Raw genomic sequence first — 21285 nt, 5'->3', positions numbered from 1 at the left:
TCTTTTGCTGGCATATTGTCTGGGTTTCCTTTCCTACATTGCCTTCCTACATTCCTGTGATGTATTCCCGCATTGGGGTGTGTTGTGGGGGGGAGGGGGGAGGGGACACGCAGGTTACCATCTTTCTGTCCTCTTGTCAGAGTAGCAGCCGTGTTAGTCTGTATCCAGAAAAAGAAAAGGAGGACTTGTGGCACCTTAGAGACTAACAAAGTCTCTAAGGTGCCACAAGTCCTCCTCGTTCTCTTCTGTTCTCTGTTAATGTTTTCCGGGCGGAGGGTTGTGGGTCTATCTGGGGGGATTCCTGGTGAATGGCGGGGTGGGGGGGTGTTTTTTGTGGTTTAGGTTAGATTTTTTTTTTTTTAATGAGCACCATTTGGGGAGGGGAGGGAGTTTACTTTCTCCTGGCGCCTCCCCGCCCCCGCTGTGGGGGGAGGGGGGGGGAGCTCCGCAGCCCCGACTCGGCGCCGGGGGAAGAGGGGACGGCCGGGGCCGGGGCCGCAGACCCGGAAGCGGTTGCGCCCATGGCAGGGGGCGGTGCGCGGGCTCGGCGGCGGCAGGAGGGGCTGAGCCCGGGGGCGGCGCCGCTGGCTGGTCCCGTTGCCGGCCGCGGGGCAGGGGAGCGCAGCGGCCCGGCGCGGCCCGCGGGATGCACGGGGGCGGCGGGCGGCCGCGCTGGAGACGCCGCGGGGCATGCTGAGCCCGGAGCGCCCGCTCCCCGCGGGGACCCGGCCGGCGGCCGCCGCGCTGCTGCTGCTGCTGCTGCTGCGGGGCGCCGGGGCGCAGAAAGGTGCGTGTGAGCGCGGGAGTGACAGACAGACAGACACCCCCCCCCCGGCGGCTGGGGGATGGGTTTGCGGCGGGGCGGGGGGGTGTGAGAGGCAGGGACCCCCCCCCTCCCGCCGCGGCGTCTCCAGGAGTCCCCAGCGCCCGGAGGCGGGTGTTTACCCGCCCCCGAGGTAAGGGGTGAACCAGGGGTGGTGTCTTGTGGACGGGCGAGCCCTAGGGTGACCAACCAGCAAGTGTGAAAAAGCAGGACGGGGGGAGGGGGTATTAGGCACCTATATACGAAAAAAAACCCGAATATCAGGACTGTCCTTATAAAATCAGGACATCTGGTCACCCTTGGCAGCCCCCAAATCTCTGGGGCATCTGACTGGGTAACTGATGACGAGGCAAGAGCTTGTGCCCCCCCCCCCCCCCCGTGTTTGACCTGACCGCCCTGTCCCAAACCCCCGAGCTGCCCCCATCCCCGCGTCTGCAAATAAAGGGGGGAAAGAGGTATCCTGTGTCTGTAACCCCCTTCCCCACCCCTGCTCTGGGGGTTTCAGCGCCACTCGAGAGGGGTCTGGTGTTAGCCTCAAGTCCTAGAGATTTTTCACCCGACACAGCCCTCTGTAGTGGGGATGGAGAAGAGCGGGATGCTTGGTATTCCCTCTTCCTAATCTCAGTTTCCCATGAGAGTAGTGATCATCGCTATCAGAGGAGATTTAGCCCCCCCCCCCCCCCCCATTTCCTGTCAGTCACTGAGTTGTTCCCCTAAGATTAGTGAGGGAGGTGGGGAAATGCCTCAACACGTGTCTAACGTAGGAGAAATTTGGCTTTGGTTGTATCATTTTAATGTTGCTTCAGCCCAAATTAAAAGTTGAGGTGGGAGGCTTTCACGTAAGTGGGATGCATGTAGGAGGATGGTAAATGGAAGTATGGGGAGATGCCTTCCAGGGTTTGGGGAGCAGGAATCTGTTAGCTTCTATGTTTGCATCATATTGTTGTGTGTGATTTCCTAGTATGTTCTATTTCTGAATTGCATGTTACTGTATTTCTGAGGTGATTTCAATAAACATTTGGAAAATGCAAGTTCAGGAGCTGGCGGGTAAAAGGGCAATACTAATGTTGGGGTGGTTTGTATATTTGAAATGTGGGACCTTCAGTATATTGACACCGACTTGCAGTTTTTTTTTCTCTCCACAATGTGTGCAAACTGGGATCAGCTAGAAGACAGGAGTTGAGTGGTTAATTTATAAAACCAGAGTTAGACACCACACATGTAACATAATGTGTGCAGGGGTAAAAGGGACATCTCTGGCAGAATAGACTGCACAATTCTTTTAGGAGAGTTGATGAAATGTGAAAATGTGAAATTTTTATTTGAAATTTTATGTGAAATAACTGACTGCACACTTATGTGTGCTGAAATTTACAAGGCAACATTTGGTCTTTTGACAATGGTGAAAGAACGGGGAGTGTAAGATTAACTATCACTTTGATCTTATGCTAGAAAAAAATGGCTGAGGGAATCATCACCGTCTTAAAAATCTCAATTCTTTTCCTAAGATTGTAAATAAGAGATTTGAGGAAAAAATATTTTATTTTTTTCAGTTTACTTTGCTTCTGACTGTACATTAGAAATAGTGGTGCTAGCTGTGCACAGTTTTCTCTGTTTTTGCGTGTCTTTCAGATGGTAACACAGGAGAAGAAAACATTTTTTTAAATTGTAAACTACAGGGAGGGCTCAAAGACCATAGTAGTGTTAATCTACATTTAACTCATTTTTTGACCTGTATCGGAGGTTGCACAAACAGTGATCCACAGAGCATAGTAACCATACAGTTCGGCTTTTCTATCTTGTTTCCAGCTAACTGCATGAAAAGAAATTAAAAATACGCTACTTCCCATGTAAAAGTAACACTAGTAGAAAGCAATTTCCATAGTAGCCACAGGAATGCCACATTGTGAATTGTCAGTGGGAGGAAAAGTGGTGTGTTTGTGATTGGGAAGGGTGTTGATCCACAAGACACACTCTTTAAGATGTCCATCCATGAAAACGTTTGGGAAACCCTACACTAGCTTTCAAGTTGAGGGTGTCCTTTGAAAACACACATTTCTCCTGAATTCAGACATTTCTGTGAGGTGAGAACTAGATTAAATGGCAAATTTTGTTTAAAAAGGCAGTAAAAGGGGAAGTTCTTCTAAAGTTTTGTGGCCCCAGTGTTGCTGAATTCAGTGCTGTTCAATATGGGTGATTGTCAGTACGTTGTAGAAAAGTTAAATTTGTGTTATATTGTTTCTTTGCAAAAAAATATTCTTCAGGTTGTTGGATTTTTTTGGGCAAAAATTAACATCAGTCTGCTTCCAGGGGTGGAGGGTGGAGAGCCTGTTTTATTAAAAGCTATAATAGTCCTGTTTGAGTAAAGAGTCCCGGAGTAAGATAAAACACTTCCTCCCTATGGAATCCATGAAAAATTCTATCAGAACACACGAGAAACTATTATATGCAGAATACACAAAATGTTTAATAGAACATTATTGAGATTGCAAAGACTAGCACAAAAAGGTCAGGAAATGCCTATGTAATCTTAATTCAGACCCCTTGTGCATATGCATTATGATGCAGTCTTTAATTACATGCTCATACTATTTTTTTTCCAAGGACTCCTGCCTCATTCAGTGTTCAGAATGGACAGTGCTCACTTTATGAGAAGCTGTTCACTACTTTTTTGCCTCACTGTTCAGTATGTGGCCCTAGGTTTTCTAATCTGCACAAACCCTACTCTGAAGATAGCATGATTGATTTCCTAAAGGGCTTTTCTATGGTGGTCATCACTATAATATCAAAGTGCTTGAAAAATATTAATTATCTTCACAACATCCGTGTGAAGTGTGTAGGTGCTATGATGGTACAGAAGAGTAAGATTAAAAGTTTCCACAAATTTGGGGTGCTCGATTTGAGACAGTAGGATCTGATTTTTCAGAGTACTTAGTGTTATATAGGATATTATACATTCAGAGCACAGCTTCCATTGACTTCATTTGCAGATGTGAATGCTTCTGCTAATCAGGCCCCAGGGTCTCAAGTCAGGTATGCATAAAAGGAAGAGCACACAAACAGTGACCCACTGCCTTAACCATGAGACCATCCTTTCTGTCCCTGCAATCCTCTGCCTCATTCACTATACACCTTCAGACTCCTGCAACAAAGAGGCAGGGGTCCTACAGACAACAGCCTTCTTCATTACACAGCCCTGATTCATCCCCAGAGCAGGTCCATCCTGTGCACTGAATGAGGCAGGGGTCCTGTAGAAAAAATAGTATGTGATCCTGTTGTTAAAGGCTATTGTTATGCATATGCACAAGGGGGCTGATTTAAGGTTGCACTGGTTACTCACTAACTTTTGAGTGCTCGACTTTACAAGCTTAGTAATGTTCTTTTAATATTTTTTGGACCTGTAATTTCCTAGGTTAAAAATAAAACTAACCCTGAAAAAACAAATTCCATCATGTGCCATCATATTGATACTCATATGACTGGAATCTTTAGTTCCACCCATTGCCCTCTGCCTCTTGAGCGGATAGCAATAGTAACTTGTCATCTTCTGTGCGTAGACCAGCACTAGACCAGAATGAGACACTTTGCCATTGAGTTTCATGGATATTTGCTGACAGCAGAAAAATGGTGAGAATCTGGAATTTTTAGTTCCATTAAAGCTGTGGAGGGAAGTGTGCTCTATTGGGCACAGACGCTTCTGCCATTCTCCCCAAACTTGACTCTTTCTGTGCCTCCTCCAGTTCCATTCCTGTTTTCCCCCTCCTTCCCCCCCCAGCCCCTTGCTCCTCCCCTAGTTCCATTCTCCTCATGTAGTCAGTCTCACTCCTCGGGCTTTGCCTCCCCATTGCAGTCTCCTTGCCTAGCCAATCCTAGCCCCTTAGTCTGGACTCCCCATCACAGTCCAAGTCTCCCCTTCCCTCCCTGAGCCCAGTCTCCACTACCCCCTGGCATTTTGTGGCTCCTCTGCCTATCTGTGCCGCCTCCTTCTCCTCCCCAACTCCACTGGCTCCCAGTCTCCCTACCTAGGCTCCTTATCTAATCTAAGTGTCTTGTTCTCCCCCACCCACTCCTACCAGTTCCTTCTCCCAGTTCTCCCCACACACCTGGCCTCTCATCATGTCTATCTCCCCTTTCCCATACCTCGTTCCCTCTTCCACCCTAGCTCTCTTTGCCTTGCTGTTCCCAGTTTGTTTTCCCCCTGGCCAACCTCTAGTCCCTGTCTCCTCATCCCCCCCCCCCCTCCTTAGGTCCAGTTTACTTCCCAAGGTCTGGCTCTTGTCCTATCTGCAGTTGAATCAGGCAGCTTCTTCCTCCGGGCTGCCTGGGCCCAGAAAGGGAGTCATTGAGAGCACAGGAGACAGAGGCTCCATGGTCTAGAGTTCTGATGCCTGGCTTTGGCTCGGCCCATGGCAGTCCAGTGCTGGAGTTGCAGGGAAAGTCCTGCTTAGGCCCAGGCTGGGGCATACCCAGGGCAGATGGAATCTTCAAGGAATTTAGCTACGAAGCTCTGGCAAGTCTTGACTGACCATGTGCAAATTGGGATTTTTCAAAGACTTATCCATATTTGGGTGGATTTTCATGGGGATGGCAAAAGGTACATTCCTGACTGAGAGGTCATCCCTTGGCAAATTTCAAGTTGCTGCTCCAAAGTATAGAGCTGGTAGAACTTCTCAAAGGAAATGTCTCAAGAATTGTTTAACATGAGCAAAACAACTTATCTTTTTCTAGTGTCATTCTCAGAAACGGCAAAAAAGTTTTGGCTGAAATTTTCCAAAAAAAATTCAGCCTGAGGCAAATACCCACAAGAAAATATTTCAGCTTAAAGGGTTACTGTTCGGTAAAATTATAAGCAAATGAAAACAGAGTTTCATAGTGGGAAGTGCTGGGCAACCTTAATAATGGATTGTGCTGCCAGCCCCACCTATAATAATTTGAACGAGGTTTGATAGTTTCCCAGTGTGTTTTGCAATATAATCATGTTCGAAGAAACAAAAGGTAAAATATGCATGCCATCTTGTAAAGGTTTTCATTCGACATGGAAGAATGTACAGTGTAGATTACCCACATTTTAATCAGTATGACAGCAGTTGTAAAATACTCGAGCATAATCTCATTCCGCAAACAAGAAATGTTACCAATTGCTAGAAAGTTCTTGTGTGTTCATGGCTGTGTTCGAGCTCTGCTCTCACTTAACAGTTTCTTCCACGTTCTCAGTAACTATCAAAAATTAGCATACCAGTTTTTCTTTCTTGTGGACATTCTGATCTGCTATCATACATTTGTAAAACAGTCTGCTGTTTGACATGTTATAAACATAATAGTGATAGATGATAATGAGGAATTAGTGAGGACTCCAGCACCATAGTTTTTGAAACTACTTTTTAGTGAGAACCATGTTTTAATACAGATTGTCTCTTGGATCACCACCTAGTCTATTCACAGTTGTGCAGACCAACTCCCTTTGCTCTTGTGATTATATAACATCCTTGGGGCAATGATAGCAGTTGCTTACATGGAAAAGTAATATTGGGAAAGTATTTAATGTATTTTTTAGTTGCTTTTAATGCAGTTTAGCAGCTGGAAATGGAGAGAGAGAGAGAGCCAGCATCACGTAATCAGCCAGCTCTCCGTGGACCTCATTTTGGGAACTTCTGCACTTAACAGATGTTCAGCTATTGTCTTGTACTCAGTGTGGCCTATTCGTCAGTTAAACCTAAGTTATTTTGGCTGTCCAGTAACAAAACAGCCAAGTGAGAAAAGGACGCCGCTTACTTTTTTTCAACATAGAAATTCAGAAGTGTTTCAGTAGCTTGGAATTTATTTAGATCGTTTGGGTAGGGGCCTAGTCTCCTTTTTATTAATAAAGCAACTGGTACAGTTTGGTTGATGTGTAATGGAGGTATCTGTAGTGACTCCATACTTAAGGTTGTGTTGTAATTTAAACTTAAAGCTGGAGTAAACTCCCATTGGTTTTTTTCTTTGAATTTAGGCTCCAAATTTGACACACAAAATAGTTGAGCATTCCTGAATTTTCTTTGTAATTTTTTTCAGTAAAATCTTTAACTCTTGGAGATGAAACATCTTAAAATGTATTTCTTTGAAATTTAGCTCCCCCCCACCCCGTTATGTTTTCTTCTAAATTACCATAACCACCAAAAATGACAAATTTAAAAAATACACATTTGGATATAAGCTATTTTGAAATTTCAAAATCAAATACATGAAGAATTATTTCCCTTTACTACTTATAACCAGGGCGTGAAAAATCCACTTATTCAAATATCTTTGAATATGAATCTTCCCAGGATGCGTGTCACTGACTTCTGAATGGTCTAAGCTTGTATTTAAAAGAAAAAATAAGTTTCCAATCGCTGTGGTTGCAAAGATGACCATCCAAATTTGAGCACTTAAGTTAAAAGTAATGCAGCAATGTCATCCCAAGCCTGCAGAGAGACAGCTCAACTGACACCACTGGTGTTGGTTTGCAGAGGCGCTCCTGTGGCTGCTGCTGCTGTTAATCAGCCAGTGTGAGCGGTCTGGCTGCCACTGGGGGATACCCCCAAACTTCCTGGAGCAGGGGGCAATAGAGATGTACTTCCCCTTGGAGTAGAATAATGTATGTGTCCAGTGTAGATTGATTTAAATAATATAGCAGGAAACCTTGAATTAAATAGTCAGATTTTTAATCTTGTTTTGCATTTGTGCTGCTTTGTTTTCATAAAGAAAGGTTGATTCTTGTTCTTTGGTAAACATTAAAACATATTGATTTGCAACTAAATACAGCCGTTCTACTAAATTTGGTACTACTTTTTGCTGACAAGCAAGGTACATTATACCTATACACACATTTAAACACTTATTTAGCTTTGCATACGTTTATTCAAATTATTTATTTTCCATTGTTATGTTAAAAAGTAGGGAATGATGCATTTCTTGTTTGCTAGACCATAAATGTGTTAGTTGTAATTTGTGTCAAGTGGAATTTGGATAAAAAATTGAATTTAATTAAAAATGCACAAAAACAGGATTTTAAAATTTATTAGCTAAAAAAAATTACCTTACATGTGCTAGATAAATAAGGAAAAGTTTATCAAAACATGTTTTGTATTTAAAACTAACTGATTTTTTAAACAAAGTAAGTATTATCTGTAGTCAGTGAATTGAAACTGGTTGTGTCTGCTCACCACGTCCTTCCAGATTTCAGAATTAGTAGATCTCATACTCTCACACCCAGTTTTTATTCATAACATGGAAGAGGAAAACAAGCTTTCCTGCTTTTTCAATTTCCAATTGGTTTCTTAACTTTGAGTGAACTAGGCATTGAACTGAACTAGTTGAATTAATTCAAATGAAGAAAATATCCTGTCTGCATCTGCAGAAGAGGCTACTGTTGTCAAAAACTGGTTTAGCATTTCAGTAAATTCTGGCTCCAGGTGCTTAACCAGTGACTTCCACTAATTCAGTGGTTTGACTTCTTTAAAACTGGTCAGCAAATGTACTGCTTAGTATTAATTATTTAGTGTAAATGATTTTAATAGATGATAGTAAGTTTAAGCCTTAACGTAAGTTGTCAGCATTTCAAATTTCATTACATAATTTTTTAAAATAAACCCGTATTCAATTTAAATCTGACTTTTTTTAAAAACAGAATTTAAACAATTGATTTGTATCCATGACGTAGGGTTCCCAACAAGCCAGGTAGCAGACTGTGTGTGGCTTCTTCCTACAGCTACACAGTAGAGATCTACTAGAGTGACCGAAAGGACTTTTGTAGAGCCTTTTGCTTGGGTGAGTGGTGGTGGCAAGAGGCCACACCCATGCAAGAGCCCTCTACTGAGGTGGAAAGCAGGGCCCTTGCTGTTGCTAGTCATCACGTTGGTTGGGACCTCCCTGCTCCTCACACCATTGCTTTCTCCTTGGTTGGGCTCGGATTTGATCCACGAGGAAAACCTTCATCTTCTGCTATACCAACAAAGGACTCTGTGTTTGGACAGAATAAAATTTATTGAGGGGAGCAGAGGCTTGTCCAGTATTAATCAATCTGTATGTGTGGTGTTGGGGAACATACGTTCTTTTTGTGTGTGGGAGGACAACACTAATTTATTTGGTATTTGTATGGAGCCTCTGGCACTAATTAGGAGTACAAACTTCAGCCATCAGAAGACTCTGCTCTTTGGGCCCAAGAATTTTGGGGATACCTAATCAGGAGGGAGTATAGCTCAGCGCACAGGTGTATTCGGCTTGGCAAGTAGCCTTATCCTTGTTCTTGGAGGTATTGGGTGAATTTTTCAAGTCCTGGTCATAATCTAATGCAGTTTAACTGACAGAGTTTAACTGACAGAGCTGCTGATATCCGTCAGCTAATTCTGTTTTGACTCTGTCTGTCTGATTCACCACCTGTGTCTTGGGCATACCCTGGTGAGACATGCTGGATAGCAGGGATATGGGGTGAGCAGGAGGGGTGGAGCTTTGAGGAAATGTAGTAATAGTGTGGTTAGCAAGGAGGTGCAAGAGTCCTGGGGAGGAACAAGTCTGTACTTGGAGGTTATGGTAGAAGGGACAATGGAAGGGGAGCCCAGTTCTCCTGTTGTAGGTTAGTGGCACTTGAAGGGCTCCCCTGGTACTTCTGGTCTGTCTATGGCATGCTGAAGCAGCAGCTCTATGGGAGCGCTTTACCCATTGATGCTGGAAACAGAGACCCAGGAGTGGTAAATTTCAGAAGAGGTGCCTTTTAAGAGCGGGACTTATAACTGAGTAGCTTTCCTTTTCCTTTTCCAGTTAGTGGTAGTCCTATTGGAGGCTTCTGAGGTGGTAGACAGAAAATGTGTGTGTTCTGTAGGTCCCTTTTGTCTAGGAGATCCCTCCTCCAAGTAGTGATCCAGCCCAGCCCTACTCATCTTTTGAGGCCACATGAGATCAGGCCTCACTAGCTTAGCACAGTCCTGTTTAAAATATTCATCAACGACTACTTCACTTACAACTTCTTGTGATTCTCCTAATTAATCCCAGGATGCATTTTACACTCCGTATAAATGATATAGAAAATGTATACTTTACAGCCACAACTCAAAATGTTGAATCAAATTGTTGAGTTGTGCTCAAATGAAGTTAGTGAAAACATTCTTAAATTTTTTTTGTCACTGTTGCTGTGTACCACTTAAGTCATTTGACCTTCTTTGAAAACATAATTTCCCTCCACTCTGTTAGTGGCACTGCCTGGGCTGACTTCTGCAGCCTTCTTTATACTAATAACATGAATCAGCATTTCCCAGATTTTGAAAGCTGAGTCCTCCCCTTTGAGAAAATGGAAATAATCACCCATCCTTTGCAACCCCACCATGTGCCCTACACTTGGGATAATGCTTGTGTAGATCTTCGTAATATGATTAATACTCATTTGTTATGCATTTTGAGCATGAAATAACTAACAATGATGACATTTAAAATATCATTGGCAACTGTGATAGCATCCACCAGTATCAATGTGGGCTGGGCAGGGAAGGTGCATAATGCTTGCATCTTTAAGAACAGAGGACTGCTCAAAAAGCTACAAACAGGGACTTTATTTCTCATTGGTGATATTGAAATGCCAATCCGGATCCTGGGGGACCCAGCCTACCCCTTGCTCCCCTGGCTCATGAAGCTGTACACTGGCCAACTTGACAACACCAAGGAGCGATTTAACGACCGATTCGGCTGGTGCAGAATGACAGTTGAATGCACTTTTGTTGGACTGAAGGGACAGTGGCATTGTTTACTCACAAGATTGGATCTCAGTGAGAAAAATGTTCCAATAGTTATAGCTGCCTGCTGTGTTCTGCATAATATCTGTGAAGCAAAGGGGGAAAAGTTTCTGCCAGGGCAGAGGTGGAACGTCTGTCTGCTGAGTTTGAACAGCCAGACACCAGGGCTATTAAACGAATTCAGTGCGGGGGTATGGGTACTTTGAAAGAGCACTTTAACAGTGAGCTACAGTAACATGTTTGGGTGTACTGTGCTGTACCTGGCCTCGTTGTTTTGCTCCCTGTTAGGAATTGGTGGTACTTGGTGAACATCTATGACAGGGGTCCCCAATGCGGTGCCTGCCAGCGCAATGGCGCCTGCCGGGGCAGTTGTGTGTGCCCGCAGGACACTGCACCATCAAACAGCCGCCACTGAGCAGCATTGCCGTTTCTCAGCGGCATCTTGGCGGTGACGCTTGTTGCCGCTGCCGCTTCTCGGCAGCATTTTGGTGGCGGAGTGTCTGGTGCCCACCACAGTCTTCTTGGAATAGGAATATGCTATTCCCACAGAAAGGTTGGGGACCACTGATCTATGAATATAACACTGTCAGTGCACCTATTAATTTTGTCTGTCAGTGATCCTATGAGTGGTCATATTGTACAGTAACAAGTAATTGGTTGTTTTCAGAAATGGTTGGCATTCTGTAGCATCTGTCGCGAACTAATAAAGATGAATTATGTTGCAAGTATAATTTTATTCTGTAACAAAATCAGTGAAAAGAAAAATCTGTGCGATTTTAAAGCAAATACATCAAAACTTCATAAATCCCATCCATTTAATTTATTAAGGGGAAAGAACATTCATGTCTATTTTAGCTACACACACCAGCCATGGCTTTGACAGGTCAGTGTATGTGAAGCTGTGGTTGTCCTTAATGCCTCCTGGGGTGAAGTGGTAGAGGTGCAGTGGTCCCTGATACCACATGGAGTGTTGTGCGAAGAGGTGTAGGGAGGTGTTGCAATGGAGTTGTCCATGGACTGCAAAGGGAGGCGATCCTGGGATTGTTGAATCTTTAGATCCACAAGGGTTTGCAGCATTTGTGTTTGCTGCTGGAGAAGCCCCATTATATCCTGCTGCTTCTCCTTCTCCTTCTTTTCCTGCTGGGACTTCTTGGCCTTTCTCCTTTCCACTCTTTCCTTTTCCAGGCTGCCTGCAGTGTTCATCCCTCCACGCCCTGTGCTCCTGGTTTGATGCAGCACTGGCTTGCAGGATTTCATTGAACATGTCATCCAAGTCCTCTTCTTTCTCTTCCTTTTCTGACTCAGACGTTCGGTGGATGTGGTGCAGGAACCCCTTAAGGCAGCAACGGCAGATAAAATGCACAGAGGTACCATTGTCAGTGTATTCACAACGCAAAGCGAAAGTTAAGATTCATAGCTCCCTTCCCTTGCTCCCCTAAAGTTTTAAATGACATGCTCATGGACACGTCTGCTTCGGAGTGCTTGTGCATAGCTTCACTAAGCACCAGCCAGGGTGAGTGTGGCCCACCAGTTATGAGGGTAATGTGGAGGGAATTGTGTGGTTGCATGAAACTATGAGTTTCCTGAATATTGGCACCATTTTCCACAGGAGGTGGTGATTGTAGCTCATATGTCACTCCTGAGGGTAACAAAGGCAGAGAGAGCATAGTGGCTGCTGGCATCCCAAAGCCACCTAGGCCCACATGCTGCTAGCCTGTTTACTGCAATGGTACTTGCCAAAGTTATTGCTGAGTGGCATGGGAAAGTGTCTGATTGCAGAGGAAGATATAAATCTGCCATCCCTAGAAACCTTCAGGAGAGGATTGTAGAGTACCTCCATGAAAGTTTCATCAAGATCTCTCAGGAGGATTCAGGTGCCATCCCTGTGTACATAAACTGCTCTGCATGACCCCCTTGTCTAACTCTACAGGGCAATGAAAAGCAGATAACAACTCTACCTCTCTTTGTTCTACTGCTATCTCTTTTCGTATGAGTAAACTAATGAAAAGTCAATAGCTGTGTCCTGTTAAGTGGGAGGTGCCGTCACAGTAATGGGAAATAAATTTACACACTGATCTGAGGTTCCTTCCCCTGCATCACGCTTTCCCGTACTTGGCTGTTGGGACTGACTGGACTGTGGTATAGTCTCAAATATGTTCTGGCTGACTTCATAGCTGGACCCCCAGTCACGTGTCCCTATCCTCCTCCATCTTCACCTTGTCCTCACTTTTCAAGCCAGAGGTCTGTGGTTTGGTCTCCTCTGACGTATTGATGATGGTGTGTGGGGTGGTGATACCACCAAGCATGGCATGCAGCTCTTTGTGAAAGCAGCAGGTCTGTGGTTTCGCACCAGATCTAATGTTGGCCTCCCTGGTCTTCTGGTATGGGTGTCACAGTTTGTTGGTTTTCACACGGCGCTGCTGCTAGTCCCTGTCGTCCCCCTTCTCCTGCATCCTCCATGCAATCTGCTTATAGATGTTCATGTTTCTGCAGCTGATCCATAATTGTGCTTGCACGGCCTCTTCTCTCCACAGGCCCAAGAGATCTAATATCTTCAGTCTACTCCAAGCTGGAGCATGTCTGGATCATGTAGTCAGCATGGTCAGCTGGCCAGCTGCGTACAACAATGGAGAGCTGTTAGGTGTGCTTGCCAAGCTAGACAGGAAAAGCCATTTCAAAAATGCAGAGGGCTTTAAAGGGGAGGGGGTCTTCTGGTCTCTATGACCCCTAGGCAAGGGAGTTCACAACTGCGAGTGAAGCAGTCAGTGTCAGTAATTGTGGGATAGCTGCTGGCATACTGTTAGGGTTGACATAGGTATCACAGTGTCTACACGTGTGTTGCATTGACTTCAGTACATCAACCATGGCTCAGAGTTTTTTGGGGAGGTTGTGTTGCTGCATCGCTGTAACAGGGCGCTTTCATTGGTGGGAGACAAATTTAAGTGTAGATTGTAGACACATGCACAGTGGGGTCGACACAAGGTTGCTTAGGTCGGCCTAACATTGTAGTGTAGACCAGGCCACAGTTTACTTCGTAGACCTCATTGCACAGGCAGCTTTTTGCTGCATCTTGCCAAAATCTGAAAGCCACTACCTAAAGTCCTGGGATGTGTGTCTGTACTCAAGATAGCTAAACATGGGCTATGAAGTCCACTTACTACTAATAAAACTGTCATTTTAGGTATTGCTAATCAGTGTTCTTTTGTGATCCATTCATACAAAGTTTACTAAATATTTAAGTAAGTATCCATTACCAATGTGTCCAACCCCCCCATCCCCTGACTCCTCCCCCAGAACCCCTGACCCATCCAACCCCCCCGTCCCCTGACTGCCCCCCGAGAACCCCCGCTCCCCGCCCCCTTACCATTCCAGAGCCAGCCACGCCGCCGCACTCCCAGGTAGGAGCGGCAGGCCAGAGCGCTGGCCACGCAGTGAGGTGAAGCTGCAGGGGAGGGGAAACAGCAGGGGAGGGGCCGGGGCTAGCCTCCCTAGCCAGGAGCTCAGGGGCCAGACAGTACGGTCCTGCGGGCCGTAGTTTGCCCACCTCTGTCTCAGAGCTCTAAGCAGATACATCAGGAAATTTCAGTTCAGAAGGATCATTCACTACCTGTCTACTCAGGATTGGGTTGCTGCTCTCGATATCCAAGATAATGTATTTTTGTATCGCCATAAGACCATCACACTGAAAGTATCTATGTTTTGCCCTTGTTTCAGAGCATTTCCAATACAGAGTCTGACCCTTTGGCCTCTCCACCGCACCCAGAGATTTTACCAAATGCCTGGCTTTGATAACAATGTATCTAAGGAGACAAGGGATTTTTATCTTCCCTTACTTAGACAATTGGCTGCTGAAGCCCCTGTCCAAAGAAGAATTAGAAAGACATGTTCTCCATTCGGAACCTTAGGTCCCCTCATAAACAAGACCTTGTCTCTGTTGGCCACTTTTAACGGCTATTGGGTACTTCATACTTGTACCCTTGAAGCTACTGTCTATCCTCAGTCCCCTCATTAGGACACAGGTTTGTGTAGCTGTTTCTTCTCTCATACTCCCTTACCCATTCTTCTGAGACAGACAGTTTAGTTTGTGTATGGTAGCAGAGAAGACAAATGCCTGATCTGTTATGATATTGTAATTTGAGAGTGTTCTGTTTTAAAATGTTGTTACTGTATCCTGTATGTTGAATTTAAATTAAAAGTCTAAATGCCAAAGTGTTTGCTGCAAATAAATTTGGTGTCGGAAAGCTAAGGCAGTGCTTCAATTTCTCCATATGTAATAAAATGGAGGTGACGCTTACTCACCTTTATAAAGCTCTTTGGCATGTATGGATAAAATTCATTAATTGCTATGTTACATTAGTCCAGAATATGGGTAGTACTAAGTAAGTGAAAAGGATCAAATTGTTATGATGAATTGTTGCAAATTCATTCTTTTAATGTAAGAACAGAGGTTGCAAAACTCCTCAAACAGGCTGTTAAAATCATGAAAGGCAAACTGCATGTTTAACTCTTTTGGCCTTTCTTCTCTTGCCCCTCCCCTCGATCCATAATCTGTTGTTCACTCAACTCCTTTCTCCAATTGCCGTCCTGTCTTCAGGCCTATGTTTCGCTCCACAGAATAACAACAATATATTCTGTTTCAAAATAGAATTGGGTGCCAGAAATTGGCTCTCTCCTAATGTAAACAAGTTGCGTAAACACAAATGATAATGACTGTGGAGACAGGGGAAACCAGCTGAGCCTGAAGGGAAGGAGAACTCTTGAGCGGGAAGGTCTGATCTTCCACCCAATGAAGAGTCGCTCCCACTGAAGTCGATAGGAGTTCTATGAGCAGGATTGGGGCTGAAGGAGGGAAATGACTCAAAGTATTTTAAAATAATTTTTTAAAAAAACATTTGTAGTTTGGAAGCACCATTTTTGTTACTTTTTGGTATTTTTTTTTCATGATACATTTTTTTGAGTTTTCCTGCCTCATTTGAAAGGAATGAGAAGCTGACACAGCATCTTTGCTGCACTTAAACGGCAGAAAAATTCTGTGCAGAGCATCTTATCAGAGCAAGAGGGATTATAGTAGCCCATCAAAGTAGACGGTTGCATAATCAGAGTTAAAATGAGCAGTTTGAAATTCCTTTCTTTGCTTAGATTCATCTAAGAACTCTGGTGCTCCCATCATTCCATTCAGTTAAGAGAGAGTTAATTTTTCTTGCTCTTCTCTCTTGAATTCTCATTATTTGTTTTCAGAATATAGTACTTTATGCAAACATCTTGTCAAGAAGCCTAACAGTTAAATTCTCTCTCCAAACATACACTGCATGTATTAAAATTCACATTCGTATTTTGATATGCATTTTATACATTTTGCATCCTGTAAACTATGCAGACAGTAATCAAAGTGTCTATAGACCTGGTTTCATGCTGTTCCCTTCTCCATGTTAGGAATGGGAAGAGGATTTTCTTGTATTAAACTTCAGATTTTTAAAAGGATTTTGATAGCAGTTCACTTTGTTCTCCAAAAAAGGTCTCAGAAGAAAATTAGAGTAGGTTAACTGTGTAATGGAGATCTCTAAATTACAAATTGCTTCCACGGGTGGTCTTTGCTTAAACACTCTGTTCCACATGAGTACACTCCTCTAATTTGCTACAAGGGACTTAGCAGGCTTTTCACATTTTGTGTTGGGCCCCATGCATCATGTGGTGGTTATGGTTTTACAGTTACTTCGTATTGATTTCACAGATTTCTTTGAGAAGTTGAAAAGTTAATTGTATTGCAGATTACTCATTCAATCACTTGGCTAGTGCTAATTTTCTGGATGATCTTTTCAAATATCAGAGATGCCGCTTATTAAAGATAGTAAAACTTGTCAGCTCATTCAAGAAAAATGGGCTATGTAGGACTGGACGTTAAGATTCTTTGTCTGAACTCTAGTAATCCAACTTAATGTCTGTGTGTCCAGCTCACCAGAAGCTTGATCCTATGATAATTGAGTTTGATAATGACCTTCAGATCAATAAAACAGATGTCATGGTAGATATGTGCCTGGAATGCAAAGAACATTTGCAATGGGTGTTTCCTCTTTCTTGAAGAAGTGGCTGATAGCTGTAGAACTTTTCCCCTGGATCAGAGATGTCTGTCTGTCTGTCTGCAGATGATCAACAATGTTATATAACTTAGAAGCAATGACACACTTTTTATGCAGGTGAAGTTCAAGTGCTCTCGGAACCAATAAAGCAAAACAAGATTCCCTTGTTTAGCAAATCTCAGTGGGAGCAAATACAAGTAATCCAAATAGTTCCTGAATAATAATGATATCGTTGGTGAACTGTACGTTGGGTACTAGACTAGACATGCAACAGTAATCTGTAAATTCTTCAGGCATAAAAATCTGACCTTCCCACTATTGCTATCCCAAATGAGACACCGAACAAAGAGACAGACCTAAAATATGTGACCAGCGTGAGCCACCAGAGAAATTTGACTTTGACACAATGATCCTATTAGTTTGGGCTGCACGTGCCAGGTGGCATAATTTAGACCTTCCAAGAGTACTTTGAAGATCTACTATTTCCACTCCCATCTAGTGTCTGTAAAGCAACTAAGGCCTAGTCTACACTGGTGAAATAAATAAAAAATTCCCACCCCTTAACCAACAAGCCCCTTGGTGGACTCAGTTATACTGGTATGAAGGTGCCTTATACTGTTATAGTTATTCCCATTCCCATGTGGGAATATTTGTACTGGTATAAAGCACCTTCATACCAGTATAACTGCATCCACACTAGTGGCATTGTACTGCTTTATACCAGCCTAGTTAAAGCGATACAACTTAATAGAGTATGCAAGCCTGAGTGTGGTTTTGGTGAAGCAAAACATAGGCTTCTGTTCATAAGCCTATAATCCCAACAGGTCCTCTACCAGTAAATAGGAAGAGGTTACTTCAGGCCAGTGGAAACAAGACTGAACTTTCCATGCTTCACGGGGTAAAACTGTTAAAACATTTTAACATTCTTTTTTTAAAAGGTTGTGTTTAAAAAATGCATGTTAACTTGTTTTAACTGATATATTTTAAAGCACAACCTAATAATTTTGGCCTCCCTGTTCAAATTCGGTGCTGGGTATTTGGGTAATTATGGTGATGTTGTATCTATGTACTATTTTGAATATATAAATAACTAAGCAATCACCAGTCCACATCACAGAACAGGAAAAATTCAGGTAGGAAGTATAGCAAATCAGCTGAATTGTTCATTACCTTAATTAGAATACAGCCTGAAATCAGCTGCCATTTATGTTGAAAATTAATTTTTTTTATGCCTGTGATATGCCCGGGGTTTTGAAATATTGGCGATGGGTCAGAAATATGATCAATATGGATTGGATAAAAAGCTATGTATTTGTTATTATACAGTAACTCCTCACTTAAAGCTTTCCTGGTTAACGTTGTTTTGTTGCTCATCACTTAGAGAACATGCTCGTTTAAGGTTACGCAGTGCTCCCTTATAACGTTGTTTGGCAGCCACCTGCTTTGTCCACTGCTTGCGGAAGGAGCAGCCCGTTGCAGCTAGCTGGTGGGGGCTTGGTACCAGGGTGGACCAGCAGCCCCCCTATCAGCTCCCCGCTTCCCTAAGTTCACTGTGCGGCAGCCTCCCAGCAGGCTATCAATTGCCGGCAGTTCAGCTGTCCCTCCCCCCACTGCCATGTGCTGCTCCTGTCTTCTTCCTTGGAGCAGCTCCCTCCTGCTTGCTGTGCTGTGGGGACGGAAGAGTGGGGCTAATATCAGGGTGCCCCCCTGCTCCTGCCACCCGCTTACGACATCTCCATAGAGCAGCAGGGGGGACAGGATGGATGGGAGGTTGGACAGGGCTCAGGATGGAGGGAGCTTGCTAGCAGCAGCTGCTGTCTCAACTTGCTTAAAAAGTAGAGTGCAGTCAGCCAGCGTACTTAAAAGGGCAATGTGCATCTCTCACACTCACACAGTGTGTCTCTGTCTGCCATGCTGTCTCCCCTCCCTCCATTTGTGCTGCCTTGTAGAGTGTGTGGCTACATTAACAACAATGTGTTAACCCTTGAGGACTCAGCTGAGTACTTGTTCATCATTTAGTAGTAAGGCATTCCCTGGAAAATATTCCACCTTCTTCCACCCTCTGACTTCACCATGTCAACCAAGCTTCACAATCATCATTGCCGTATACAGTATTAAATTGTTTGAAAAAAATTTCCCTGGAACCTACCCCACCCCCCCACCCCATTTACATTAATTCTTATGGGGAAATTGGATTCGCTTAACATCATTTCGTTTAAAGTTGCATTTTTCAGGAACATAACTACAATGTTAAGCAAGGAGTTACTGTAGTTATTTTTAACCCACTGAGTTTCATGCTTTTGAAAGATATAAGTTTTTTGTCCTTGCTTCTCAGCAGAAAACCAGGAAATCCTATGACTTTGCTCATTACTAGCAAAGGAATTGGAATATTTTTTCCTGAGTTTCAAAAATATTCTGAAGAGCAAGGATTTTGACAATTAAGGGTTGTCTTTAGTCTATTTCCTATAAAGTTTCTTAATAGTAAATCTTGCATTCACACAATCTTACTTTTATTGAGATACTGAAAAATCCTTTTACAAACAAACGATATACAAAGTATACATGCTGACCACTTAAGCCACATCCATGGTAAAATGAGGCAACTGTTTACTAGTATATAGCAATGCCTATTAGGGTAGTAAATGAAAAAGACTTTGTCAGGAGGGAATTTAGTTAGAGACCATATAATTATTGACCCATTACCAAAATGGAAACAACAGTGTTTAAGGAATATAATGTCAACTGATGATGGAACAAACAATTTTCAAACAAAATGCTAAAAATAAGATAAAGCGAAGCATTGTCAAATGAATGCTTTTATAACAGAACCTGTGACTACACTGAAAGCAATTTTGAACATGTTAACTTTTTTCCAAAAGAAAATATACGGTATTGTTTTAATACTACTAACAGAGGCGACTTATGACTCCTTTCTTTTTGGAATGCTAATCTGTATTCTTGCACCACCAGCAGCTGGGATTTTAAAACACACACTTTTCTTGCCTTTTTGAGGTCCCGGGGAATGCAAAGAAAACAGTTTTTAAAAATGAAGGGCCTCTGTGGGTTTAAGTCACCAAATATTATTATTAGTTTTTTGCGGTCTTTTCAGTGCAGTCAACTTGCTGCTACAATCGTTCTAGCAAAAGACACTGTCCGTTTTAGGAGGATTCTTTTTTTCATTTGTGTAGTCATTACATAGTCCTTAGACGTTTCAGCATGGATTGTTTTTTAACTTTAGGACACAGAGTAGAAGGTTAGTATATAAAACAGAGGCATACTGTGAAAGCTTATAGCTGTTGTATCAAAAGCTATCTCCAAGAGTAATGTTGACCGTTGTGGAGTGCTAGAATATAGTATCTGAACATACTTTCTAATAATGATGTCTTCTGTTAAGAAAAAAGTGAGGGGTTAAATGAGTCTCTGGATGCGGGGGGAAGAGTACTTTTAAATAGAATGTTGAATTGGATTTGTGCCTGCACCCCTACTGTTCTCATTTGAATGTGTAAAATAAAGGCTGATACCTGTACTTTGAGTGTGATCTTGTGAGCTGCTGAACACTTCCAAATGGCCCTACATCTCACAGGGTCATGCTCTACAAGAGTAGTGCAAACCCTAATACAATAATTTAATACAACTGATTTCAGTGGGTTGGCTGCTATTCTTCAAGTGCTAACACAAATATTCCAGTTTTCAGGGGGTTGTTTTATTCCAAATGTTACAATTTAGCTGGATTGTAGTCTTCCAGTTAGAACTACTTCCTTCCATCTTGGGAACAACGTTCATTAAGTCCTTATTGCTACTTATGTAGCACTCTCATATTCAAAGCAGTTTACAAATGCTAATTTCATTTTACTGGCTGCAGTTCATATTCTGCTATTGAGTAAATATTCTTAGGCTAATTAGTTAGTTTGCCCTTGTTAAGGATGTTTTGCTAATACTTTTGATTAATGCTTGTAAATTTACAATCACATTAAATTTTTCTATTCACAAATTCATAGATTTTCCTTATCATTGTATTATTATTATTTATTTATTATGTAGTAAGTAATTGTATTTTTTTACATTTATACAGTGGTGGTGCTTCAGAGGCCCCCTAGGCACTACACAAACATAGAAGTTGCAGTGCGTGCCCTAAAGAGCCACTAAGATTAATACAAATGTATTTTACAGGCAACCAAATACAGTCACCACCTTAAAATTAAGTAGTTTATGAGCACACTTCTTTTCAGCTATTTCCAGGGATTTGTTTTGCTCTCCACTCCCCAAAAGATCATGTTGCGCTTCTGCTCCTGTTGCCAAAATGCTAAGAATGCAGAATCAGCAATTAAACTGTCTTCCTATTTAAGATCACAATTACAATAGGGCTGGATTTCCTCTCCCCTTTTTGTTCAAATCGTGTGTGTGTCCCCATAACCCTGAAGGAACACCCTATCCCGTTGCTTGTGCTATGTGCTTTTTTTTTTTTTTTTTTTTAAAGCTATCACAGAGTAATCTTACTTGTTGGGGACAGTTGTTGCAGCTCCCCGGTCAGATGTGCTCAGGAACTTAGACACCTAGGGTAAAGTTGGTTAAATCCTATTTTGTCGCAGTTATAGTTTCACCACTGTCTATTTTGCTTTTGAGCCTTATCACAATGTAGTTA

The 21285-nt window shown here is 42.9% G+C and overlaps 1 protein-coding gene across 4 annotated transcripts in view; it reads left to right on the top strand.

Annotated features, from left to right (window-relative positions):
• The first annotated feature begins 566 nt into the window (after positions 1–566).
• The window catches only part of DCBLD2 (discoidin, CUB and LCCL domain containing 2), a 73752-nt gene continuing 53033 nt past the window's right edge, over positions 567–21285 (top strand). For 2 of the 4 annotated variants that reach the window (XM_043538606.1, XM_043538605.1), the window contains exon 1: positions 567–787. In XM_043538606.1, coding sequence (XP_043394541.1) covers positions 691–787 — 97 coding nt within the window. In that variant the 5' untranslated portion in view covers positions 567–690. Of the gene's footprint in view, positions 788–11908; positions 11934–21285 lie in introns of those variants that run through there. The other 2 variants (XM_037908392.2, XM_037908398.2) reach the window with 2 other exon arrangements.

The sequence above is a fragment of the Chelonia mydas genome, chromosome 1 (genome assembly GCF_015237465.2).
Source record: "Chelonia mydas isolate rCheMyd1 chromosome 1, rCheMyd1.pri.v2, whole genome shotgun sequence".
Taxonomy (NCBI): domain Eukaryota; kingdom Metazoa; phylum Chordata; order Testudines; family Cheloniidae; genus Chelonia; species Chelonia mydas.
The sequence above is the reverse complement of the archived record's forward strand: the minus strand, read 5'-3'. Positions and strand labels throughout refer to the sequence as shown.